General features: G+C 67.3%; 1 protein-coding gene across 1 annotated transcript in view; it reads right to left on the bottom strand.

Moving 5' to 3' along the window:
• The window catches only part of UNC13A (unc-13 homolog A), a 36408-nt gene extending 16266 nt beyond the window's left edge, over positions 1-20142 (bottom strand). Inside the window, exons 1-22 of the mRNA XM_075444060.1 lie at positions 20001-20142; positions 16431-16460; positions 15950-16049; positions 15641-15758; positions 15378-15501; positions 15132-15205; positions 15007-15061; positions 14104-14139; positions 13341-13551; positions 10924-11466; positions 9208-9301; positions 7796-7845; positions 6832-6910; positions 5572-5577; positions 5195-5266; positions 4665-4884; positions 4189-4416; positions 3771-3912; positions 3186-3355; positions 2659-2774; positions 2392-2555; positions 1992-2142 (exon numbers count right to left, since the gene is read on the bottom strand). Coding sequence (XP_075300175.1) covers positions 1992-2142; positions 2392-2555; positions 2659-2774; positions 3186-3355; positions 3771-3912; positions 4189-4416; positions 4665-4884; positions 5195-5266; positions 5572-5577; positions 6832-6910; positions 7796-7845; positions 9208-9301; positions 10924-11466; positions 13341-13551; positions 14104-14139; positions 15007-15061; positions 15132-15205; positions 15378-15501; positions 15641-15758; positions 15950-16049; positions 16431-16460; positions 20001-20022 — 2805 coding nt within the window. The 5' untranslated portion in view covers positions 20023-20142. The remainder of the gene's footprint in view (positions 1-1991; positions 2143-2391; positions 2556-2658; positions 2775-3185; positions 3356-3770; positions 3913-4188; positions 4417-4664; positions 4885-5194; positions 5267-5571; positions 5578-6831; positions 6911-7795; positions 7846-9207; positions 9302-10923; positions 11467-13340; positions 13552-14103; positions 14140-15006; positions 15062-15131; positions 15206-15377; positions 15502-15640; positions 15759-15949; positions 16050-16430; positions 16461-20000) is intronic.
• Positions 20143-26089: the final 5947 nt, after the last annotated feature.

The raw sequence follows: 26089 nt of genomic DNA, 5'->3' as shown, positions 1-26089 counted from the left end.
CAGGTAAGCAGGGGAAAGGCGGCGGGGACCGTCCCCCCTCCCTGCTGCCCCTGGCTCTCTCTGCCCCCAGCCCGGCCCGCACCACCCCCGGCTCATCCCTCTCCTCCCTGCTGTCCTTCCTTCCCCAGAGCCCTGCGGGTGGGCATGGGAGGCCCGCGGAGAAGAGCGTGTCCTCACTGGTGGCTGGGGCTCGCTGGCAGCCGTCGACGGCTCCCGGGGTGCGCGGGGCCGCGCCAGGCGCAGCAGCGCAGATCGAGGGGCAGCACCGCGTGTCCCCGTCGGCGGTCGGTGCCGCGGCGGAGAGGGGCTGCTCCTCCTGCCCTGCCCGCTCGGCCACCTCTGGGCCTGGGCTGGGGGCAGGAGCGGGGAGAGGGCGTGCAGGACCGTGCCCCTGGGCCACGTGGCCCCTGGCGTGAGGCTTCCGAAGAGCTCAGGAGAAAAGGGGCAGGGAAAGAGTGGCTGGGGTCTCGGAGCCGTCACCCATCGTCGGGGCCGGGCTGCTTCCAGACAAGGCCAGGATGGTCCCCAGGAGCTGGGGGCCCCCGTGGGCTCCTCGCTCGCCCGGTGGGGCTGCATCGGGGGATGCGGGCAGCGAACCGCCCTGGGTTCTACACTGGGGCTGAGCAGCTTTAATTCAGCTCAGCCCAGCTCCGGTCCAGGGAGCGCGGGGCAGGAGGACGCAAATCCCGCGTCGGGCTGCGGATCGGGTGTCAGAGCTGAGGGCAATGCAACCAGTCTGCCCCAAAACGCTGTCGGGAGACATTCCGCTTTGCGCGTCTGCTGGGGAGGGGGGTTTTGGACAACCCCGTGGGGCCTTCCAGGAGAGCCCTGGGTTCCCCCCACGGCATCGGCCGTACCAGGTCGGGGCTGCCCCGCAGGGCTCCGGAGAGCCCGGAGCTGCTCCCTGAGTCCTGGGAGGGGAGGACGAGGGGACGGGACGGGGCAACGAGTCCTGCGCCCGCCGGGCCGCAGCTCGGCCAAGCCCGCAGCCTGCCCTGGCGACCGCAAACCTTCGGCGCGCTCGCCCGCCGGAGACGGCAACGCCGGGCCCTGGGCCGAGACCGTGCGTCCCCGCCGCCGAACGGCTGCAGCGCTTTAAAACTGGACACGACGGGTACTCGGGGTTAAAGCGACACGGCCGGGCACTTTAGGACCCAACCTTAGGCTCTCTAAAAAAAGAGAAAGAAACAAGTTTTTAAAACCCTCCACGTTAGAGAAAAGGTGCTTCTTCTTTCATACGGGTTCCTCCTCCTGCGTGGCCTGGAGGCACAGCTCGCTCGGCTGGAGCCGCCCCCTGCGACGGGGAGCAGGGGGGAGCCCAAGCCGCCGCTGCGGAGCCGCGCTCGGCCCTGGCTGCCCAGCTCCTCGCCTAACCCCGGGCTGGACACTGCTCCCGGCTCGGCCCCTGCGCATCCCGAGTCGCTGCTGCTGCCGCTGGGATGACCAGGGGGGAGCCGGGGCGAGGGCTCAGCCCCTCCTCGCCCCCGTCCCTGAGGGCGCACCCGGCCCCGGCACAAACTTGCCCCGCTCGCTGCAAGCAAGGCGCCCAGCGGGCACCCACGGGTGCTGGCACGGCCGGGCGAGTCTGCGGCGGTCCCGGGGTGTGCCCGAAGCGCCCGGGGCCGTGCAAAACTCTCAGCGAGCTGCAGCGATGGCTCCTTGCCACCTTGTCCTGGTTTCGTCACCAAGGTTTCCCCCTCCTGGCACGCTGCTGCCCAGCAGCCCAGCCCACTCGGACACCAGTCGCCATTTTACCATCAGAATTTGGGGAGCAAATTTAGACCTTCTCCCAGGAAGGCAGTGGCTCTTTTCCTTCCTGAAAAACGGGAGCGCGATGAATTTGAGGGCAAGCGGGGGCTGACCCCCCAGCTGCCCGGCTGCAGTTTGGAGCGGGGTGTTTTGCATGGCCCTTTTTGCCCCCTGAGCCCCCCGCCCCCTCCCCAGAGAAGAGAGAGAAGAAGGAAGGAGTGTTTACGCACCATCGGACTTACCCCGAAATTGGAAGCAGCAAAGCGGTCGGAGGCTGAGACGTTGGTGGACGCCGTGGTGTGGGCGTAGTAGGCGTTGATGTTGGCTAGCAGGGTACTCATCACCGCCGGCACCCCCGGGCACATGTATTTGGAGGAAAGGCAGGCAAAATGCCTGGCGGGGGGAACGGAGGGTGAGGGCGGGGGGCTGCCTGCAGGAAGGGGCGCGGGGTCTGGGGTGCAGGCACGGAGAGGAGGAGGGAGGGAGGGGTGCTCGGGTGCGGGGCGAGCTAGGGGAGCACGTCTGCGCCCGTGGCGGGGAGGCAGGTGCAAACAGCAGCAGGGGATGAAGGTGCTGGCGGTGACCCCCTCCACGCCGGGCTGCCACAGCCCCTTTGGGCAGGGTGGAGGGCGCGGGACTCACGTCATGGCCTGGTAGATGGACTCCACCCCATAGCGCATGGCAAACTCATCCACGATCTCCTGTGCCGTCTCGTCAAAGTACACCTTCCAGGCATCGTCCCCCTTGGCGTCGGGGATCTTCACCACCCCGTTGTTTTGCAAATCCGTCACAAAGTGGAACAGGTTCTGGAGGTACCAATGAGTCCCGTCAGGTCCCCAGGGCTGGCAGTGGCACAGTGGCATCGCTGGGGCGGGGGCCATGCCCCTCGCGCCTGCCTGGGCTGCTCACCTCGTGCAGGCATGTGTACTGGACATGGTAGGGAGCCACCTTCTCCTCGCCTTTGATCTCCACGCTGATGTGCAGCCGGATGGCTCCCGACACAGCCGACTTGTCTGTCCGCTTGTCTGCGGGCGCACAGGGAGGGGGACGAGAGGTGAGGCTTCCCCAGAGCAACTCTGCCTACTCCTGGCCCCAGAGAGGGGCAGGCGGCTCCGGCACCGACGGGCTCTTGGGGCCAGGACCCGGGGGACACCCAGCGCCCAATGCAGCCAGGCCAGGCACTGCAGAGGGGACCTGGCCACGTCTCCAGGCACTACAGAGACGTGGCTCCTCCATGCCCCGGTTTTCCCTCTGCAGAGGGCCAGTGCTCCAGACCTCCTGGGCCAAGGGTTTTGAGAATGACCCTGGGAAAACACTTGATCCCAATGGCTTTCGATATGCAGTGTTTTTAACACACCGGGGCTGGCAGCACGTCCCCCAGGAGCGCAGGGCCAGGGGTCCCAGCCCAAGCAGGCCATGCCAGGGCAGCCGGTTACCGAGGTTGTACCAGACGTCCATCTCCCCGCTCAGGGTCCGGACCTCGATGATCGTCTGGCCCAGGAAGTCATCAGACTCCCTCTTGAAGCGCTGCTTGACGCGGGACTTGATGTCATCGTCTTCGTCCCAGACGCGGACCTTGATGCGGTCAGAGGAGTTATGGCACTCGCTGGGGAGGCGAGAAGGGGCGAGCCCCGGGATGAGCAGGGGGGAAGCCTTTCCAGCCTCTCCCCAGCCTCTGTTTCCCTAAACAAGAGCGACCATCCCAGCACTGGGCAGCAACTGGGAAAGAGAGGGGATGTGGGGGAACCAGCCCTCCCCGGTGGGCTCGGCAGGGCCCTGTGCCATGCGCAGGCAGCCCCAACACAGCCTGGATCAGCCCCCACTGCCCGGAGCCAAACCCTCCGTGGCACAAAACCAGCACTCCCAGTGACCCAGCAGCTCCCCTCGACCCTCAGCTGGGGTGACTGGGCAGCAGGATGAGGCCCCAACTGACCCCCCACCACGCCACAGGGATGTGCTGGCAGCCCAGCATGACCGCGAGTGGCCAGGAAAGGGGACGGAGGGGCCAGGGGTGAACTTACAAATGGAAATTCTCCTCCCAGACCGGGTTGAGATTGCCGTAGATAGTTTTAGTCCTTTTCTTTGTCTTTCCAACCTGGACAGTGACATACGGGTCACTGGAACCTGTCTTATCCTTTGCTTGCAGGCCCTGGGCGCAAACAACTGCAGCAGAGCGTGGCGCGGCACAGCACGAGTGCCCACCCGCACGAGGCACACACGTGGCACACGCAGCGGGGAGAACAGAGAGAGAGGGGAGTCAGTGCCACAGCCGCGCCGACCCCCGCAACGGGCACCCCGTGCCCGCTGGCAGAGCCACAGGGGCCGAAGCCGCTTTGCAGGACGAGGGGCAGGAGCGGGGCTGGAGCACGCAGCGTCCCTGTGCAAGGGGACAGCCACACGGTCCCCACGCACACGGTGCCAGGCGCAGCCGGTGCCTACCCGTGATGCTGATCTTGGCCGACCATTTGGAGGTCCCGTCCAGGACACTCTGCTTCACTGCCTTCATCTGCTGCGTGTGCGTGGTCTTGGTGACCCCAAACACCTCCTGGATCAGCTCAAATATCTCCGGCTTGTTGCGCTCCCGGATCTTCATGCGGTCCTTGAGCACCATGATGATATTCTGGGTCCGGTCCTCTGCTCCATGCTTGGAGCTCTTCTCTGCCGCCCCTGGGAGAGGACAGCCATGGGTGAGACGACGAGGGCAGGTGGCATGCAGGAGAGAGCCGAGAGCTCCCCAAGCCCACCACTCAAGTATGAGTGAACTCAAACCCGGAGGGTCTACACCCTGCCCAGGAGAGATCTGCCCTGCTCAGCACTTCCCCCACGCCCAAGGCAGGAGGCCAGCTCTCCCCAGGCCACTCCCTCCTCCCTCTCCAAAGGGAGAAGGGACGAGGCGGCAGGCAGCGGCTCCTTACTCTGCAGGCAGTCGGCGTTGAGCAGGTCCTGGCACTTCTCGTGACACTTGACGCCGCACTCGGCGCAGCGCATGCCCTGCCGGGCGATGCCCCACAGCAGCCCCTCGCACTCGTAGCAGTAGGTGGGGGTGGTGGCCGTCCACACCTCGAAGTTGTGGGGCGTCGTGCAGGAGATGGGGTACACTAAGGCTTGCAGGGTCTTCTTGTAAACATGGTTTTTCTGTGCAAGGACAGGAGAGAGAGGGGGGAGAAAAGCTCAGGCAACGTGCAGCTGCTGAGCAGGGCTGGGTGCGGAGAGCCCATCTGCAGGTGCTGGGCCACGTGCAGTGTCACCGGCGGGTGCGGACACGCAGGGCAGGGTACAAACACCGTCACCCGCGGGTGCAGCCCTGAGCATCCTGGCTGCTTTGGCATCGCCGGAGGAGGATGCTGGTGTGGCGCAGACCCCGCGTCTCCGTCGTTGTCCCAGCCGGCTGGGGCTCAGCCTTCCCACCACGACCGCCCTGCACCCCAGCCATCCCAGCACCTACCAGCTCCTCGTTGTTCAAGGTGCTCGAGGCCAGCGCAGACGTGATTCCCGCTTTCCGGGACTGGACCAGGGACTGTGGGAAAGAAACGCAGTTCACAAATCCGGCAGAGTGTGGGGTGTCCCTCCCACGCCCCTTTGGCGTCTCATTGGCCATAAAACACCTGGGAGGGACCCCCACCCCAGAGAGGGGTGGGTGCTGGCTACAGGGGCTGGCAGCGGGGACAGCCCAGCTCCCAGTGATGCCAGTGCTGCAAAGCGCTGTGCAGTGGGACTGGAACCAGTTCAGCAGCCTGTGGCATTCCCAGTTAAGCCCCAATGGGGCAGAGCCTCTCGAAGTGTGTCTGAGACGCCGGGGGGACCACGGTGGGGGGCACTTACCATGGCCTGCAGGCAGCCAGGGCCAGCGGAGGGGGGAATAAAAGTCCGTTAGCGCAAGGCACCTCACAGCAGAACAAGTCCTGGCCCCTTCCCCGCCAGAACGACCGGGGATCAGGGCAACGCCAGCCCCTCACCCCACGCCGGGCCAGTCCCTGGGCGGTTTCCCACCGCAAGCCACAGTGCTGGCTGCAGCCCGCCAGATCCCAGCAGGGAAAGGCAGCGGCCTTACCCAACCCCCGCGCTCTGCCCACCCCCCACCCCCCCACCCCAGCACCGACACAGCACAGCGCAGAAGCATCAGCGGTGCCCAAGCGGGCAGGGGGGTGGGGGGCACTGGGGGGAGGGCAGCAGGGTGGGAGAGGGCAGGCAGGCTGGGGATGCGATGGAGGCACCCTGGGCAGAGGTAAAGAGAGGGGGAAGGAGGTGAAGGCCACCTAATTCCAGGTGCAAAGGGTATCTGGTTTCCAAAATTGCTGTCTCTTGTCACCAAGGGGGTGACGGCAGAGCGACCGTGCGCACTGCAGCCCAGGGGCTGGACGGGACCCCAGCGCGGGGGCTGAGCTGTGGCTGCGCAGGTGACAGCGGTGGGGACAGTAGCACAGGGTCTGTGCAGCTCAGAAGAGCCAGTGCTACCCCTCCTCTGGTACGCGGGTCCACCTGCCCGGCACCCGAGCTGGGCACACTGGGCACACTGGGCATGCTGGGGATGCAGCACCGGTAAAATAATGGGAAACCAGACCCGGCCTCGGGAAGCCTTGGGCTGATGCTTGGTGTAGGGACAGGGCCCTGGAGCTCCGTTAAAGAGAAGCACCCTGGGGTGGGGAGAGCCCAGCTTTGCCATCCTCACGGCTCCCCACTGCGAGGGCCAGGGCCAGGAGACCCCCAAAACAGCCTGGGACACCCCCCACTCCCTGCCAGCGGGGCTGGAGGAGGCTCGGCAGGGCTGGCCGGCAGCACCCACGGGTGCTCTCTCTTTAACCCCTCAGACCACGCTCACCAGATCGCTGACTAGAGGGAGAGATTTGCGTCCAGGCTTAATGTCGGGCATGCTGTTAATGCAGCGCAGAAACCTTACTGCCGCCCCGCTGCCGCCAGCGACAGCCAAGCCAGGCCAGAGGAGAGAAAACAGAGAACACAAGGCAAGTTAGCAGGAGCTGGGGACGGGGCACGGGTGCCCAGCGGGCAGGCGGCGCGGTCCAGCGGGCGCAGCGGGAGCGAAGCCGGCAGCTGTGTGGTGCGAGGCGTCGGGAGGAACCTCACCAAATCGCTAACTAGGGGGATGGGTTTTCGCTTGCGTATGTCCGGCATGCTGTCTATAATGATCAGCCCGCCACCAGGCCTGCAAGAAGAGACCAGAGTCAGCGAGGAAGGGGAAACTGAGGCGGGAAGGGGCCCCCCGCTATTGCCCCATCTTCGCTTGGGATTTGGCGGTCAGGATGGCAGAGCAAGCCCTGGGTGGCTTGGGACTCACCCGTCGGACCCTCATCCCTGGGGCAGGGACCACCAGACTAAAAATGGGGTGGGGGAAGGGGATTCGGGCAGAAAACTGGGATTTTCCCCACGTGAAGATGTTTTGCTTCAGTGGTGTGACAGTGAAACGCAGGAAAAAAACACCCATTTGGCTTAGCTTTGGCTTTGCAGCGTGGAGCGGGAGGGCTGGGGCTTCCCTCTGGGGGGTGAGCACCGAGCTGTTCGGCGGCAAAACCGAGGCAGAGCGGCTTGGGCAGAAGCGCGGCTGCACAGCCTCCAGCCCGGTCCGCAGAAAACCCCGGCGAGATCTCGGGGGGTTCTCACGGGAGCCTGCCACGTTCTGCCTGGGGCAGCGGCAGGGCTGCCTGCGAGGGCGAGGCAGGGGCGAGAGCCACAGCCCACCCGGGTGAGAGGTTCAGGGTCCCCCATGGAAGCCCCGACTCGAGCCCCGGATGGAAGGAGCGAAGCGGGAGCTGCTCCTCAGCTCAGTCCCGTCCCAGCCCACTCACCTCCTCGCTCTACCTCTCGGCAGTGGCTCTCAGGGACACGGAGCAGTGACATCTCTGCTGGCTCCTCCAAGAGCACCGGGCTACCAGCATTCAGCCCAAAAACCCGGCCCCGGCATGCCCACAGCTCGGCAACACTTCCCCACGCCAGCCCCCCAACAAGCTCATTAATCACACCCTAATGAGAAGGGAAAGCAGCCCGCAAGACCCCACGGGGACAGGAAGCACTGGCTTCCCCACGTACTCACCCGCCTTTGAACCACAGGGATTTGGCTTCTCCATCACCTTCCCCGCGGGCCTGCAAGACACAGGGCGGCCGTCACGGGTGCAGTGCTGAGCCCAGCATGCGTGGCAGCCCACCCCAGGGCTCGGTGCTGAGCCCCAGCACGTGTGGCAGCCCACCAAAGGGCTCGGTGCTGAGCCCGGCACACGTGGCAGCTCACCCCAGGGCTGGGCGCTGAGCCCAGCACGTGTGGCAGCCCACCCCAGGGCTCGGTGCTGAGCCCCAGCACGCGTGGCAGCCCACCCCGGGGCTCGGTGCTGAGCCCAGCACGCGTGGCAGCCCACCCCAGGGCTCGGTGCTGAGCCCAGCACGCGTGGCAGCCCACCCCGGGGCTCGGTGCTGAGCCCAGCACGCGTGGCAGCCCACCGAAGGGCTCGGCGCTGAGCCTGGCACGTGGCACCTCACCCCAGGGCTCAGCGCTGCCGGCAGCCGAGGGCCCAACCAGCACCCGCAGCCCTGGGGGAGCAAGCGAGGGGCTCACAGGGTGGGCAGAGAAAAGCGCATTCCTAAAACCGAGGGGCTCCTTCCAGCAAAGAGCTTCTCACTGGGAACCAAACGTCGTCGAGAGGCTGAGACGGGCAAGCGGGTGGGCAGCAGCAGAGGGGCTCGGGCCAGCCGTGCAGCGGGGACGGCTGAGCTGTGCAGAAACTCGGGGTTCAGGGGGCTGGAGAAGCGGCGTTGGAGAGGCTGAGCGGGTCCGCACGGACCCGCAGCCCGATGGGGAGAGGCGCAGGGCAGGGCAGAGACACCGGGGATGGGCTGTGTGCAGGGACCGTCCCGCCGTGCCACCGCCCGCGCACGGAGCGGACGATTGAGGGGGAGAAGGGAGCAAAGAGCCAATCCTACCTCCCTCACAGGGCAATCCCTGCACACACACACAGACACGGAGCGAAGGCACGCGTGGGACACGCTTACCTGCAGGGAGGGGAGACGTGGGCGCAAGGGCCATGGTGGTGGACAACTGAAAAGAGAAGCGGTGGGGAGGGGGGTCGAAACCCCAGGGGGGCGAATCCAGAGCCAAAACAAAAAGAAAAGATGGAGGATGGAGTCTAAAAATGAAACAAAAGATTGTCAGCTCAATACAGGGGAGAGGGCGGAGGGGCTCACGCCAGCACACCACACCACATGCAGCACACACCGGGGGAAGGTCCTCAGCGCTCCCTGCCCCTCACGGGGGTCCCACCTGCCATGAATGGGGTGGTGGGACCCCACTGCTGGGGCCCCTCAGGTCCCCACTGCCCTCAGGGTGGGCGATGTCCACGGGATCGGGGAGCGAAGGTGTCTGGAAGGTGCCCGGGCGCGGGAAGGGGCTGAAGCCCCAGCCCAGCTCATGGCCAGCGCTGGGACGCGGCGCGGGGACCCGGCGGCGCTGCTCACCTCCTGCAGCTGCATGCAGACCTTGTTGAAGGCTCTCAACCAGTTGGCTTTGGCTCTTGCTTTGGGGTCCTGCACCTCCGCCTCCGCCTGCTCCCTGCAAGCAGACACACCTTGCTCACCTCCAGGCACGGCACCAGGGAGGGGGAGTCAGCACCCGCACCCCGCGCAGGACTGAGGCTGCAATTTAGGGACCCTGATGGGCCTTGAGCCAGCGTGGCCACGGCAAAACCCCCCTCTTGCTACCAGGAAGGCCTCTAAGAAGGCAGCAAGTCCTGATGCAAAGGGCAGCACAGTCACGGCAGAGTGACGGGGAGAAGCCGAGAGTTTCCCCTCCCTTGGGAGATTCTGCCCTGGGCACCCAAGCGACACGGAGGGATCCCTCCAGGAGGGAAGGGTCAGGAGACTGACGGTGACACAGGCACGTGGATTAAACGTCCTTCACCCCTCGTCTCCCCAGCAGCATGTCCTCTGGCCGCTGCCCACCATGCTGGGTCCTCCTGCAGTTAAGAGCTCCCGACATCCCAGTGGCTCCGAGCCCAGGGGGACCTGCCAGCCGTTGCTGTGGGGTTTTTTCTCCTCTCTTGCAAAATCGAGACACAGAGGAAAACAAAATAAATTCTCAAAACCTTGCAGCTTCCTAGAGAGCCCGGTGTGATGTGACACTGGAGGCGGGTGCCCAGGACCGGGCTGGGACGAGGCCGTGGGGAGCTCAGGAGCCAAACCTGCCCAAAGCGGCCCGGTGGGGCTTTGCCTGTGCCAATCTGCGGTCCCCAGCGCTAATCTGATGTCCCCAGCGCTAATCTGATGTCCCCAGCGCTAATCATCTGATGTCCCCAGCGCCCAGGGCGGGAAGCCCAAGCGCTCTGCCTGGAGAACCGGCACCGCAGGCAGACACGAACCATGGCCACCTTCACCAGGACTCTGGTCAGCCCTTGGGCCTGAACACATATTTTTTTTAAAAAAGGCTCATTACACATTTTTTAAATTAGAGATTCCCCAGCTCTGGTCTATAATTTAAGCTAAATAAAAGATGGAAAATGTCCATCACGCTGCCTCTCTGCACAGAGCGGTGGCACTCACCAAACAATGGAAAAATGGACGTGTTCAATAATTAAAGGCAGCGACTGATATATGAATTATTCACGTGCTGCACCAGGGAGCTGGCCACCAGGTAATTCCTCCGTACAGCATGGGAGGCCGTGGAGGAGCTTTTACCAGTGGCCTAGGGAAAGGGTTGACTCCCGTGAAGGGAATTTGCTCCTCTGACCGTGCTGAGCTGTGGGGTACCCCTCCATCCAGGGAGCCAACAGCCTGAAGCAGAGGAGAGCGATGGCAGCACCGAGCCCCCTCTCCCCCCACCCCCAGGTTTGTCCCCAGTTTGTCCCAGGTTTGTCCCAGGTTTGTCCCCGGTTTGCCCCAGATTTCCCCCGTTATCAGCCTGCACCCCGGTCGTGTTGGCAGGACCCTGGACACCCTGAGCTCTGCCCCTGCTTTGGTGGCTGGGCCAGGCAGCGTGCCCGCAGGGGTGACCCTTGCCCGGGGGGCACAGGGTGGGCTGCCCCCGCCTCCGGCACCTGGAAAAGCCCCAGATGTCGCCAAAGGTCCCTGGCGCTGCCCCTCGGCACCAGCAGCACCAGCCCCCGGCCACCACCAGAGCATCCTCGGTGCCACCGGGCACCGTCCCGAGGACGCTACGGGTCGGCATCGTCCTCCTACCTCTCAGCTGGCTGCGGGGGCTCGGGCTCGGGGACCACCTCTGCCAGGGGAGCTTCGTCTGCTCCCCGCTGGGCCTCTGGGGCTTCCGGGGAGGCTGAGGTGTTCTTCCCCTCCTTCCTCTCCTCCTTCCTCTCCTCCTTCCTCTCCTCCTTCCTCTCCTGCTGCAGCTGCTGCTGCTGCGGGACCTGCTGCTGCCCGAGGGGTTTCTGCGCTGGGGGGTAGGCGTCATGCTCAGGGGCTTCATAGGTTCCCTGCTCCCGCAGGTCCTCCTCTTCCTCCTCCTTGGGGTAGCCTTCCTCGTTCTCGCTGTAGTCCTCATTGAACTCGTCCTCCTCCTCCTCCAGATAGAGGTCATCGTCCTCCTCCTCCCAGCGGGGCGAGTCCTTGCGGTAGCTGACCGAGCTGTGGCAGGAGTGGTAGGAGTCGCCGTCCCGCTCGTCCAGCTCCGAGTCCCGCAGGCTCTCGTTCTCAAAGTCCTCGCTCAGCTGGGAGCTGCCCTGGCTCAGCTCGGCCGACGAGGCGTAGCGGCTGCTCCCCGTGGGGCTGCGGGGCCGAGGGGGAACAAGGACAGGGCTCCCGTGGGTCCATGCCGCAGGCTGGCCTGCCCCGCGCCGCCCCAGAGCCCCCGGGTCCCTGCGCGGCGGGTGGGAGGACGTGGGAGCACCGGGCTCCGCGTCCCTGGAGCCGAAGGCACGGACCCAGGGGACTCCATGGGTCTGACCTTCCCGCCCACGCCTGGGCTGGGGACACGGGGGACGTGGGGGCCGGCATCTGTCCCCTCAGCTCACCCCTGCCGTGGTGGGGACAGGCAGCACCCCCAGCCAGGTCCTGCCTCCTGCGTCTGCCAGACCCCCCGCCCTGCCCCCAGCCCGCAGATCCGTCACCCAACCTCGACCCCGACAGCCCGGCACTCCCTGGAGACCTCCCCGGCACCCCCTCTCCAGGGACACCCCCTCAGCCCCATTGCTCCCCTTAACCACGTCACCGCTACCCGGGGGTCCCCTCTCCGCTCCTCCTGCCAGGCCAGACCCCATCAGCCCCTCCAGCATCCCCCTCCCGCAGCCACCTGCACCTCGGGGAGCAGCGGCGGGGAGGGGGTCCCTGCCGGGGAGGGGGCGGCTGCGGGGCTCCGGGGGGGCGATTAACGTAAGCAGACATGCAGACAGGACAGGGACATGCCTAGGAAGAGGCCGACACCAGCAGCCAGGGCTCAGGGGTGGGCAAGGGGGAAGGGGATGAGGGGACGGGGTGGGCAGAGCCCTGGGGAGCCCAGGGACATGGCAGGGAGGGGGGTGCTGGGGGTCCCCAGGCCGGTCCCAGCAGGCAGCTGGCATCATCCAGGTATTGTGGGAAGGGGGACTCGGGGCACAGAGGTGCAGGAGACACAGCTCACGCCTGGAAACCCCTCACCTCCCCGGCCTGATCCCGGCCGGAGCCAGGAGAGGGGCCCTTGGCTCGTCACGAGGGTCCCAAATCACCGCGCCAGGCGTTTGCGCAGCCAGGGGCTCCCCGGGGGGGGATCAGGAATGGAGCGCGGCGCAGCCGCCACACCCGCAGCGCGACGGCCAACAGGCAGCAGCGCTGCCGGCCGCCGCGCCGGCGAGCGGGGCGAGGAGGGGTGCCACGGGGCCGGGAGACGCCTGGAGCATCCCAACGCAAGGCGGTCCGGGGCGGGGAGAGGGGGACCCCTCGGCGGCACGAGGCCGCCCTTGCCGGGACTGGTGTTGGCCTCACCACGGCTGCAAGGACCAACCACAGCACTCTGCGACGGCACACGGCACGCGACGAGGTAGCGACCCACCTATCCGATAGGTCTAGGGACCGCCTGCTCTCAAGGGAAGGCTGGCGGCTGGTCCGCCTGCTCGACTCGGAAGCGGACTCAGCGTCGCTGCGTCCGTTTGCGGCAGAGTCTACGCTACCATAGCGTCTGCCGGGGAGGAGAGGAAGATGATGAGCGAGGTCCCGGGCACCGCGCCACCGCCACCCACCGTGCCCCGGCATCCCCTGCGGCCGCAGGGACTCCGGCAGGGAGGCTCTGTGCTGGTGGATGGGGCTGGATGCTGGCGAGGAACCGGGCCGCGCTGCGACCGCGGGGACAAAGCGCTGGGTGGGCGGCTCTGCCGACAGCCACGTCCGCATCCCCGGCCAGGCCACACGCCACGAGCTCAGCTCCCAGCAAGAACAGACCCCCGGGGCTTGGGGGTCCCGAAGCCCACCGAGGACAGAGGAGGGCGGTGACCCGAAAGAGCTCGAGAACCTTCCAGTGAGAAGGAAAGGTGTGGGGTCAGCGCCATCCCCCTCTTCCTCACCTCCGCAGCCTTCCCTCCGTCACCCGCCCGGCGTCACCCCAAGGACCCGCTGGCCTCTGCCACCTTGGGGGGTGGGATTGAGAGGGGGGCTGCCTGTGCCGACAGTACCTGACGGGCCGCTGGTCGGAGTAGTCCATCTCGTAGCTCTGCACGGAGTCGGTGTAGGAGTCACGGGAGCTCTGCTGCTGGTGCCTCATGGGGTACTGGTGGACGGAGGCGTTGGGCTGGGAGGTGGTGTAGTACGGCGGCGGGATGCTGTTGCTGGTCTCGCTGCGGTAGTCGCTGTCCCGGTCATCCACCGTGCTGTCGGGGTCGTCGTCTGCGAGGGGTGGCAGGGAGTGGGACAGGGGACGGCCCCGTGGCTGCCACGGCCAGGGGTGCCCCAAATCCACCCTGCACCCGGCACAGCCCCGCTGCTGCCACCACCGTGTCCCCACCGCTGCGGGACCGGCCGGGCAGAGGGACCCACGCAGGGGTGAGGGGCAAGCTGCACGTGGTCCCCCCTGCGGAAGGGGGGCTCAGGGGCAAGGGGAGGGCGGCGGGGGGACATGGGATATGCAGACGGGAGCAAGAGGAGGACAGGGTGCGGGGACCTTCCCTGCGCCCTGCCGATGTCCCACCACAGAGGCAAAGCCCCAGGTGCTCATTGCCCCCCGGGCACCCCAAGGTGGCCCAGCAGCCTGGGGGGACAGCTCTGCTCAGGACAAGGCACCCGGTGCCTCCGTCCTCGCCCAGCCCAGGGCCACGGCGCGAGGCTGCAGGCTGGACCCGAGCTCCAGCTCCCCTGAGCCTTGGGCCAAGCTCCGGCAGGGCAAAGGGGGGGCACCGGGGACCGCCAGGCTGGGCGGAGAGAAGGGGACAGGGTACTTACTCTGCTGTTCTCCCCAGCCAAAATAATTCCAGTTGCCTATGAAAAAAAAAGGGGCAGAGACAATAAGGATGGAGGCAGCTCCAGGACAGCAGCAGGAGCTGGCTGTGAGGAACCAGCATCTCCCAGGCTCGGTGGCACCGAGCTGGGCTGGGGACAGTGGCCAGGATGGGCTGGGGACAGTGGCCAGGATGGGCTGGGGACAGTGCCCAGGATGGGGCACATTGACATTGGGCCATGCTGGGGCCAGGGACTGGTGCTGGGCAATGCAGTATCGAGACAGGACAAGGGACAGGGCCTAGGGATGGGCACGGTGGCACTGCACTGCGCTGGGGACAGTGCCCGGGCCTGGGCATGGTGACACCAAGCTGGGCTGGGGACAGGGGCTGGGGCTGGACATGGTGACACCGACCCAGGCTGGGAACAGTGCTACGGCTTGGCACAGTGGCACTGAACTGCACAGGGGACAGGGCCTGGGTCTGGGCACAGAGGCACCGAGCTGCGCTGCGGGCAGCACCCAGCTGCGCCTGCCCTGGTGTGATTACAGAAGGGGAAACTGAGGCACGGGCTGGGGCAAACCAAGCCGCCGCCCCAAATCCCCCAGACCCCTCTGCCAGTGCCCCCACCGAGCAACCCTCACCAGCCCCCCTGGCGTGCCCCCCCGCGCCCTGCTCCCCTACAGCTCAGCCCCTCGGCAGGGGCAGGGAGACAGCACGGAAACACCGGCAGACACGGGAGGGAGGATGGGAGCAGGGATGGGTGTGGGGTGAGGCTGAGCCCCCCCTGGGGTCGGGTCCAGCGCCCCAAGGCAGGCACGGCCCCTGCTCCTGCCCACCCCCGGTGCGGGGAGCTGGCGGAGGGGCGGTGGGGGGGACGCGCCGCGGGCAGGGAGCGGGCAGCACTTACAGCACTGGGAGCTGGGAACGGGCAGAGGCTTCTCCTGCTCCTCCTGGAAGGCGAACTGGGGAGAGAAAGGGGGTGAGGGCTCCCCGCCCAGCCCTCGCCCCGCGCCTGATGCTGCACCGACTTACGTCGTCCTGGTCCCGCATGGCGTTGAGCTGCTCCAGCTTCTTGGCCCAGTACCTGGCCTCCTCCTCGGGGATATCTGCAAGGGCAAAGACCCCGCTCGGTGCACAGACCCCCCGTGAAACAGCCTCTCAGCTTTTGGGGCTACCAGATCGCATCCCTCAGTCCTGACCCCGAGCCCCACGAGCATCCCTGGGGTGGGGGCAAGACAGGATGCAGCCCGGTCCTGGGGTGCCTGGCATGGCACCCACCCAGTGGCAGCTCGAAGCGGGTGTCGAGGAGGATACGGTGGAAAGTGGGATCCTTGGTGCCCGAAATCTCGTTGTCGGTCATGATGACCTGGGAGTCGAGAGTGAGCCACTCCCCGGGGCCCTCCTGCGGGGCAGAAACGGGGGTGAGGAGAGCTGCCAGGGACCCCCTCCCCAGCCCCACCACCCACCCACGCAGGTGGGGGTGGGGAAGGCTCTGCCCCCCGTGAAGGACAGCCGGGGGGTGGAGGTGCCCAGCTGCCTACCTCGTTGGACTGCCGGATGGTCCGGAGAGGGATCCACACTGTCCCCACCATGGTGTCCCAGATGAGCCCCTTGTTCCACACCTCCACCGTCAGGCCCAGGTCGAGCCGGTTGATCTCACTTGGGGGGTGGGGGGAGAGGTATCGGGTCACCCCCTCCCCAGGACCCACTGCAGGCTCTGCCCATCCCCTTGGCGCCGGGACTCGGGTGACCCCCCCCAGGCTGGGGGAGCAGCGGCAGCGGGGTCCTCCTCGTGACGGGGGGGTCGGGGGGAGCGGGGGGACACCCCGGGGTGGCCCGGGGACACTCACAACATGAAGTCCTGCTCCCAGGAGGGCAGGTTGCCCCGCACCGCGATGGTCGTGCTCTTGACATTCTGCACCTTCAGCGTCACGTAGGTGTTAAACTTCTCTGCGGGAGCAAGCGGAGGGTGAAGCGGCTCCCACTGCCCCCCCCCAGCCGTGCCTCCACCCCCCCGGACAGTTCCCCGCTGCCACCCTCCCCTGGGGTCCCCCCGCTCTGCCCTCAGCATCGCAGCCCCGGTCGGCCAGGCGGGATGGACCCCACCGCTCCCAGGGGTGGCCTGGCTGCCAGCCCCCCCATCCTGCCCCCCATCCCATCCACGGCACCCCATCTCTGCGTCTGCTCCCCCCACCCCCGCTTGCCACAGGATGCCTCCAGAGCTGAGCCTGGGGTCCCCTCGCCACCCCCCAGCCCATCCTCTGATCCCACCACTTCCAGCAGCCCCGAGCCCCAGACCCCGGGGGGGGGGGGCAGGTGGGGGCCGCTTACCTTGGGGGCCGTCGAACTTGGCCTTTTTAACTGCAGGGACAGAGAGGGGGAGGAGAGGTTCAGCCAGAGAGCCCCGCGCGGGGGGCTGGGGACCCCCACCAGGGTGCCAAGGGGGTGGGAGGACCCCAGGTCTGGCGACCCCCCCCAGCCCCAGCTGCGAGGTGGGGGAAGGCAGGGGGACCCCAAATCAGGAGCCCCTAGTGCCAGGCATGGGGGGGGGGGGGGGGATCAGGCTGGAGGGGGGCACCGGAGGGGACTGGAGGCTCCCCCCAAAATAAACCTGCCATTTTGGGACAACTTGAAGCATCCCATGGCAGCCCCCGCTGAGCAGGCTTCATCTGCAGAGGGGGGGAGTGACCCCCCCCGCCCCCCGCTTCGGACCTGGGATCCCTCTGGGGAACAGGGGAAGCTCCCACCCCCGCCCCGGGGGAAAGGGGGGCTCGCTCGGGGGACCCCTCCCGGCTCCAGCCCCCGCCGCGGGGCACCAGCTCTCGCCATCCCCCAAACCGCTGACCCAGATTGGGGGGGGCTGGGAGGAGGTCTGCAACCCCCCCGCACCCACCGGCAGCCCCAGGGCTGGTGGAGATGCTCCCCCCACCCCGCTGTGGCAGCGAGCCCCAAAACTGCCCCCCACTGCGCCCCAGCCCTGTGCCCCCCACCGTGCCCATCGGGCCCCCTCCCCGCTGGCTGCTTGCGTGGGGGGGGGACACGGCACACACGGCTGCGTCTGGGACAGATCCTGCTCAGCACCACGGGAACCCCCCCCCCGTTCCTTGGTGCCCGGGCTCTGCCCGCAGCGGGGGGCAAAGGGGGGGCAGAGCCAGGCACCAAGGGTGGGGGTGCCGGGGTGGGGGTGGGGGGGGGGGGGGGTGGGGGGTGTCCTCGGGGCTGGCAGGAGGGGACCACGCCGGGGGGGGATGACAGCACTCAGCGAGCGGTGAAGTGACGCGGGTGCCGGGGTGGAGGGCCAGCGTGACCGCGGAGGGACGAAAGCCGCGCTGGCGATACCGGCGGCGATCTGGTTCCGCAGGCGTGCGCTTGCCAGCCGCTTCTCGCCCGCCGCCAGCGCTGCAGGGGCCGCGGGCCTGCGCCCGCAACACGCGCCCGCGGCGCTCGGAGGACGAGCAGCGCCCGCCTCGCCCCGCGTCCCGCTGGGGAAACTGAGGCAGGGGGAATCAGCGGCTCGGCCTCGGCACGCCGCTCCGAAAATAACCGGGCGTCCCTCGGCTCGGCCACCCGGCCCATGCCGCCAAGGGGGTCCCGCGTCGGGGGGCTCTCTGCGGCTGCTTGGCCCGAGGGAAGGTCGCCGGCCGCGTCCCCGGCGGCTGCGTTCCCGGAGAATCACAGGACTCCAGGAGCCGCGGCTTCACGCAGGGACTGGGGGGGTTCCCGCGGGGGGAGGCTGGGTCCAGGCCAGGCTCTGGGATCCCAGAGATTCCCCGGCATCACCAGGCTGGGAGCCTGGGGGACCGCGTGGGGACAGCCGGCACCACTGCCTATTATAACATTATATTATATATTTTAAATATTAGGTATAGTATACATTATGTATATTATGTTGTACACTATATATTATATTTTTATATCATAGAGTATATAGTATAGAGTATATATTATGTATTCTAGATCATAGATCATATATTTTTATATATATTTTTATATTTTTATGTATTATATATATTATTATATGTTACTCATAATGTAGTATTTTATATATAATATATAGTAATATTGTGATATTATAATACAGAATCCAGGAGCAGGGCCTGCCCGTGGCGCGCTGGGAGCGGCGCAGGGACCCCCGGCGTGGGAGCTTGTCCTTGCCCCCCCCAGCCGCCCCCGCCAGGGCCCCCCGCTCTCCGCCAGCCGCCGCCTCCGAAACGCGCAAGCAAAGGAAGGAAAAGCTCCAAAAATACCCGAGCTGCCGGGGACAAACGGTTGCCCGGGGACCACGTGGCTCTCCCGGCTGCCATCGCCGCCGCCATCTGCGGCTGCTGGCCCCAGCGGGCCGGGACGTCCCCCCGCCCGCCAGCGGACCCCCAAAGGTGGCACAGGGGTGGAGGGTCTGGGGGTGCCACCCTCGGGCTCCCCTCAGCCTGAGCCCCTCGACACGGGGCTGGGGACAGCAGGGACCCCTGGAGCTGGGTTCCCCCGCAGCGGGGTGGGAGGCCCAAGGGGCGCCCAGGGTGGGGTGATCAGCCTCGTCTCGGGGGGGGGGGGGGGGGGGGCAGCTGGGGAAACTGAGGCAGGAGGCGGCGAGCAGGGATCGGACCGGCAGCGCTGTAAAAACCCAGCTGGGCAGTGGGCATCCTGCAGCAGGCCTGTCTGTCTGTCCATCCCTCTGCCCATCCACTTGTCCATCCCTCTGCCCATCCCTCTGTCCGTCCATCCGTTCACCTGCCTGTCCATCCCCCACCTCTCTCTGTCCGTCCCTCTGTCCATCCCCCCCCTTCCCCCCATCCCTCCATCCCTCTGTCTCTGCCCATCCATTCACCTGTCTGTCCATCCCCCATCTCACTGTCTGTCCGTCCCTGTCTGTGCATCCCCCATCTCTGTCCACCCCTCTGTCCATCCATCCATTCACCTGTCTGTCCATCCACCCATCTCTGTCCACCCATCTGTCCACCCACCCATCCCTCCGTCCCTCCATCCGTCCCTCTGAGTGTCCATCCACTTACCTGTCTGTCCATCCACCCACTCCTCTGTCCGTCCATCCCTGTCTGTCCATCTGTCTGTCTGTCCACTCATCTCTCTGTCCACCCATCCCTCTGTCCATCCATCCATTCACCCCCTCCATCTGTCCTTCCTCCATCTGCCCTTCCTTCCATCCATCCATCCATCCATCCATCCATCTGTCCTTCCACCCACCCATCCATCCATCCGTCCATCCTTCCGTCCATCTGTCCTTCCCTCCATCCATCCATCCCTCCATCCCTCCATCCCTCCATCCATCCATCCATCCGTCCACCCATCCATCCTCTCCCTCTGTCCATCCATCCCTCCATCTGTCCATCCATCCCTCCATCTGTCCGTCCATCCTCTCCCTCCGTGCACCCCCCCTCCCCCCTGCTCACCCCTCCCCACCCCTCCCCCCATCTGTCCATCCGTCTCTCCAGACCCCCGTCCATCTGTCCGTCTGCCTCACAACCCCCCCCTTCCGGCCACTCACCCCCAACCCCGCCCCCCCCCCCAGGGCCCCCCAGATCTGGGGGTGGGAGGTGTCCAGCCGCAGGTGGGGGATGGGGAGGTCCCAGCCTCCCCCCTCCCCCCACACCAACACGGGGCTCTGCCTTCGAGGGGGGGGGGAGGGCAAGGGGGGGAGGGGCTGGGGCGTCGCTTCCCCACCACCCACTCCCGGGGCCGGCGCCGCGCGCGCCCCCGCCGGTTCATTCATAAATCCACGCGACGGTTTTTGTGAATGGAGCCGTTCTCACGACCCTCCCCCCCCCCCACGCCCCGCCATCTCCGCCACCCTGGGGGTCCCCGTCCCTCGCCCGGGGGGGGGGGGGGGGGGGGCCCGGGGCTGGCCCACCGCCCCCTCCCCGCCTTGGTCCCCTTGTCCCCCGGTACCTCCGACGCAGAGCAGCGACATCGTCCCGGTGGCGGCACGGGGGGGGGGGGGGGGGGGGGGGCGCTGGCCGCCGCCGCCGCCGGCCCGGGTTGGCTAGCGGGCGGCCATCTTGCTTTCAGCACCGGGGACAGCTCCTGACGTCAGCCCCGCCGCCCCCGCCTTAAAGGAGCCGCCCCCCCACCCGCAACCACCCCCCCCTCTCCTCCACCGCACCCACGGGTGGGGAGGGGCAGTCGGGTGCGGGGGAGGGGGGGAAAGCCCCGATTTGTGCAACCCCGAGGGGCTTCTGCCCGTGCATCTCGGGGGGGCGGGGGTGTCACCTCTGCGTTGCCCGGGGAAGAGCGGGTTGTGCTGTCCTGCCCACGTTGCACCGGGGGAGGGGGGGGGTCTGCCATGCCCACGGGGGGGCTGTCTGGCTTGTACCGCCTTGGGGGGCTCTGTCCTGCCAGCCCAGCCCCGGGGGGAGCGCTGATGTGGGGGGCAGCGTTTACCCCACGCTGGGGTGTCGCGGGGGGGTTGGGCTTGCAGCCCCCTGAAACACAGAACCCCAGAATGTTGGGGGTCGGCAGGGCCCTCTGGGGTCACCCAGCCCAACCCCCTGCCCAAGCAGGGTCACCCAGAGCAGCTGCACAGCACCGCGGCCAGCGGGGCCGGAATATCCCCAGAGAAGGAGACTCCACAGCCTCCCTGGGCAGCCTGGGCCAGGGCTCCGGCACCCTCAGAGGGAAGAAGTTCTTCCTCGGGTTCAGCTGGAGCTTCCTCTGCTCCAGTTTGTGCCCGTTGCCCCTTGTCCTGTCGCTGGGCACCACTGAACAGAGTCTGGCCCCGTCCTCCTGACCCCCACCCTGCAGATATTTAGAGGCGTTTCGAAGGTCCCCTCGCAGCCTTCTCTTCTCCAGGCTGAACAAGCCCAGCTCCCTCAGCCTCTCCTCGTAGGAGAGATGCTCCAGTCCCCTCCTCATCCTCGTAGCCCTCCGCTGGACTCTCTCCAGCAGCTCCTCATCTTTCTTGAACTGGGGAGCCCAGCACTGGACACAGTACTCAGGTGACCCCAGGTGACCCTGGGGTCACTTCTGAAAGACACACCCTGCTCTGGGCACAGGGGTCCCGGTGCAGGGGCTTAAGAAGCTTCCACGATCCCGGGGTACCACCAGCCGCTGACCCTCCTGGGGGGGGTCCTGCACAGGGGCTGAAGCAGAGCCCCCCGCTCCATCAGCTCTGTCGGGTTTCACCCTGACCCTCTCCCCGTCTGCCTCCCTGGAGCCCAGCGATGGACTCCCACCCTTCTCCTCCCAGCCCCTCCCGCGGGACCACCACGCCTCACAGGGACACCGGGGGACAAAAAGATGCCAAGGGAAACTGAGGCACAGGGTGGAAATGGGAGCTGGTGGGAGGGCAGGGCCCGAGCAGCCCGGTCTCCATCGCTGATGCGCGACCCCCAGGGAAGCAGCTGTGGGCCTGGCGCAGGTCGGCCCACTGCCAGCGGGGGACTGGGAACACTGGTGGCAGCGGCAGGAGGCACGAAGGACGGACCCCCTCGTGTGCCACCCACCCCAGGCTGCGCCCGGAGCCCAGGCACAGCCACATGTGCCCACAGGTCTGTAGCAGCACACGCGTGTGCACCGCCATGCTGTCAGCCACGCACATGGACCCACGCACACACAGACCCCCCCCTCCAGGGAGGGGGTCCCAGGCACGGGCAGGTGGCGATGGCGGGCTGCAGAGGTGGGCAGAGCCTGCCGGGAAACTGAGGCAAGGGGAGCCGGGCTCTGCACCACCGGGGCCGTGGTGGGGCAGGGGAGAGGGGACGCTCCTGGGCGACGCAGGGATGCTGAGGCAGCCCTGCCCCACCTCTCCCTGCCCCATCTCGGGGGGGCTCACCCCCCTTCTTCCTCCCACTGGCATGTAAAAAGCGCTTCCAAACTCCCGTGAAGTCGGGGTGATGCCCATGGACACGGACCGGCTCTGCGAGTCCCCCTCAGCCCTGGCAGCACCCCGTTTCCCATGGTGCCCACTCCCACGACTCCCACCAGGGTCTCCCCAGGTCCTGCCAGGGCCCTTCCCCAGGGCGTGCCAGGCCCTTTCCAACTCTGCCAAGGGTTCTCCAGCCCCCCACGTATTTTCGGGTGCTGCCTGGTGGCATCTTCCCCCGGCTCCCGCCAGCGCTGCAGCCGCAGGGCAGCAGGACCGACATCGAGCAGGACGCGTCTCCTCCGCTAACCGGCAGCGCATCGCCCGCGCGCACCGACACACGCGTGTGCCGCACCACGCAGATGCACCAGCACACGTCAAGCCTGGGCACAGCTGTGTCGGTGCGCGCACACACGCACAGCCAGGCACGCGCCTTCCCGAGCCCAGCAGCGATCCTTAACCAGGAGATGTCCGTCTGCCCCCCCCGCACCCAGCGCCCTGCGCCCGCCGCTGCCCGGTGCCACCCTCCGGCACCCCTGCCAGCCCCGGCGCCCAGCCCCCAGCTGCCCCCACGGCTCGCCTCCGGTTTGGTTTCTGCCCCAAGCCCTCGTCTGGATGAAAACAAGGCTCAGCGGAAGGGGAAATGTTCATGAAAAGCTCCTGAGGTCTTTCCCCAAAAAGCCTGGCTTTCGATCAAAAATCAGGATAAAAAAATTGTATCCCAAAAAAAATAATCGGAAAGTAATCTCCAGGCCTTGCAATTAATTCTTTCCAGGAGGAAAGAATTTCCGGCTTTGCTGGGCTGGGCAGTGGGGCAGGGGGGCGAGGGGGAGGCAGGGCACCCAGCCGGGACCGGGCTTTGGGCAGCACCGGGAAGGACCCGGCTGCAGCTGAGGATAACGAAGCCGTAACGAGCGGCTCGACCACGCGCAGAGGAGGTGGTCGGCCTGCGACCCCCAGACCCTGAGGCAGGTTGCAATTACTGGGGGGACGGAGACTAAACCCCTTCCAAATTGATGGGGACGTGGGCAACCGGCAGCCCCGAGCGCTGGCTGCAGGTCGGGCTGCCCCGCGGCAGAGCCCAGGGGCCGGGGTGCTCATCCCCGGCGGGGGGGGGAGCGGGGACGGGCTCGGGGGGATGGGCACAGCGCTGGCCGGGATGCTTCGGGGACCCGAGGAACCTCAGGAAGCGTGGGCTGGGTGAGTGGAGAGTGAGAACCAGCTGAAAGGGCAGAGCCCAGAGGGCTGTCACCAGCAGTGCTGAGTCTGGTTGGAGGCCGGTAACCAGTGGGGTTCCCCCGGGGTCAGTACTGGGCCCAGTCTGTGCAACTTCTCCATCAGTGACCTGGATGAAGGGATGGAATGTACCCTCAGCTGATGAGGGCAAACTGGGAGGGGTGGCTGATGCACTGGAAAGCTGTGCTGCCATCCAGCGTGACCTGGGCAGGCTGGAGAGTTGGGCAGAGAGGAACCTGATGAAATTCAACCAGGGCAAGGGCAGGGTCCTGCACCTGGGGAGGAACAACCCCAGGCACCAGTACAGGCTGGGGCTGACCTGCTGGGAGCAGCTCTGCGGAGAGGGACTGGGAGTGCTGGGGGACGACAGGGTGACCGTGAGCCAGCAGTGTGCCCTGGGTGCCCAGAAGGCCAAGGGGATCCTGGGGTGCATCAGGAGGAGTGTGGGCAGCAGGGCGAGGGAGGGTCTCCTCCCCCTCTGCTCTGCCCTGGGGAGGCCCCATCTGCAGTGCTGTGTCCAGTGCTGGGCTCCCCAGTTCAAGAGAGATGAGGAGCTACTGGAGAGAGTCCAGCGCGGGGCTACGAGGATGAGGAGGGGACTGGAGCATCTCTGCTACGAGGAGAGGCTGAGGGAGCTGGGCTTGTTCAGCCTGGGGAAGAGAAGGCTGAGAGGGGACCTTCGAAATGCCTCTAAATATCTGCAGGGGGGGGGTCAGGAGGACGGGGCCAGACTCTGCTCAGTGGTGCCCAGCACAGGACAAGGGGCAACGGGCACAAACTGGAGCAGAGGAAGCTGCAGCTGAACCCGAGGAAGAACTTCTTCCCTCTGAGGGTGACGGAGCCCTGGTCCAGGCTGCCCAGGGAGGCTGTGGAGTCTCCTTCTCTGGAGATATTCCAGCCCCGCCTGGCCGTGGTGCTGTGCCCCCTGCTCTGGGTGACCCTGCTTGGGCAGGGGGTGGCACTGGGGGACCCCAGAGAGCCCTGCCGACCGCGGCCATGCTGGGATTCTGTGATTCTGTGATCCCAGCAGCGCATGTGGCACCAGTGGGGTCTGAAGAACATCCCCCCCCCCCCGCCCCCAGCAGCCTCTGATGTCCCTGGGGCTGAGTCACCCAGGGACCAAGCCGGGGCTCCCGGGCCAGATCCTGCCCCCACGCTGTGTGCAGGGATCAGCCCCCACAGCCCCGCTGGTCCCCAGCCCCCTGGTCCCTGGGTGGGACTCCCCCGCACCCGGGGGATTTGAGATCCAGAAGGGAGCAGGGCCCCCCCAGCTGAGCACGCAGCGCTCGGTGCACGTGTGTCGGGAGGACGTGGGAGCTCGGCGGCCACGCAGCGAAGTCTCCGTGCGTCCGTCCGATCCTGGGGCTCCCCGGCACGGGGGCTGCCGGCTTGGAGGTGGCACCCGCGGCAGCCACTTTCCTGGGAAGCCAAAGCCATCCCCACAGCCTCGGAGACCCCGCGCGTCCCTTGGCCTTCCCGCCCCGCGGGGTCCCCCCGTGCCATCGCAGGCGTGCCCAGCCGGCCGCTGGCGCAGCCTCTGCGGCGCGGTGCCCACCCACGAGCCCCGCGGACAGCCGCCGACCCGCCTCCCGCGGGCAGCACGGAGGGCTCCGCACCCGGGATGCTCCTTGCCTCCACCCGGCTTCGCCCCAGCAGCGCCGGGGCTGCTCCGGGTGCTTTCTGGGGGTAGAAGGGTCCACGATGGCCCCGCGAGCGGGGCGTCTCACCGGGATCCTCGTGGCGTAGCCGGCTGGGCATGGAGGCAGCGGGCACAGTGGCTGCGCTGGCGGCCGAGGGCTCAGTGAAGTGGCAGCTGCGCTACGACGCGCGGGCGAGGACGTGGTGGATGGTGAGTGGGGACGGGCTGGGGAGCCAGGGCCGCGTCTCGGCTGCTGGGTTCGGAGGGGAGAGGCGAATCGCGGGGCCAAAACGGGACCTGGGGCCAAGAACGCGGGCGTTACGCCCTGGCCGGGACGGAGGGGGAGGAGGGATGGGGCGCAAGATGCCCACCGCTGTTTGCTCGGTCGGGGGGTTTCCCTGCGTGGGGGCTTCGCCCTTCTGTGTTCTCCTGCTGACCTTGGCCTTGCCCCGCGCCCCGGCCGGGGCTGGGGCCATGCCCAGCTGCCCTCGCCCCACCACGAGCGGCTTCTGGAGAAAACCCCGCTGCCGGCGGGGAGCGGCGTCTCCCTGCCTGGCCCTGACGGTCTCTGCCCGCATGGGAGCCTCTCCCAGCCCCCGCCAGCCCTTGGACGTGGGATGGCAGGAGGCCCTGGGTGTGCGTCTGTCTGTCCGTCCCCCAGCACCCGCCCCGGTGCAAGGCAGGGGCTGGTGATGGCCGTCAGCTGGACTCCAGGCGGGTCCGGGCACAGCCCCCAGCCCGCGTTGGGAAGGAGAGGAATCCCCCCTCAGCGTAGCAGCACCAGGTTGCGCTGGGGGCTGGGGGTCCCGCCTGGGCGTCCTTTCCCCAGCTCCCGCCATCCTCTGCAAGGGACCCCCAGTTTTCCCATGGGACGGCGGGGCAGCCGGCGGGCTGAGCGCATTCCCGCGGGAAGCACCGGCCGCTGCCACCGCGGCAGCTTGGGCAGCGCCAAACCCCGGGGACACGTGGGCGTCCCCGTCCCCGTGCGGCGATGGCGTCGTGCCAGCTCCACGGGGTCGGGCACCGAGCGGGACACCGGATCCTGCCCCGCGCAGCCCTGCCGTGGGCGGCTGCGGTTCCCAGGGCAAGAGGCTGGGCCAGCATCAAAGGGCTGTAGGTGGAGGGCAGCGACCCTCGGCCCCCCCGGCTGCCCCCCGCGCCGCGGCGGGAACACGGTGCCCCTTCACTCGGGAGTGCCCACGCTGCCGGCACCGCGAACAGAGCCGGGGCTTCAGAGCCAGAGAACTGGGCCTTTGAGGCGGCCCCCGCAGCCCCGGCGTGGGGGGCCGGGTCGCGCTGGGA

The sequence above is a fragment of the Opisthocomus hoazin genome, chromosome 27 (genome assembly GCF_030867145.1).
Source record: "Opisthocomus hoazin isolate bOpiHoa1 chromosome 27, bOpiHoa1.hap1, whole genome shotgun sequence".
NCBI lineage: Eukaryota > Metazoa > Chordata > Aves > Opisthocomiformes > Opisthocomidae > Opisthocomus > Opisthocomus hoazin.
Note: the sequence above shows the minus strand (reverse complement) of the source record. Positions and strands in the feature narration are given on the sequence as shown.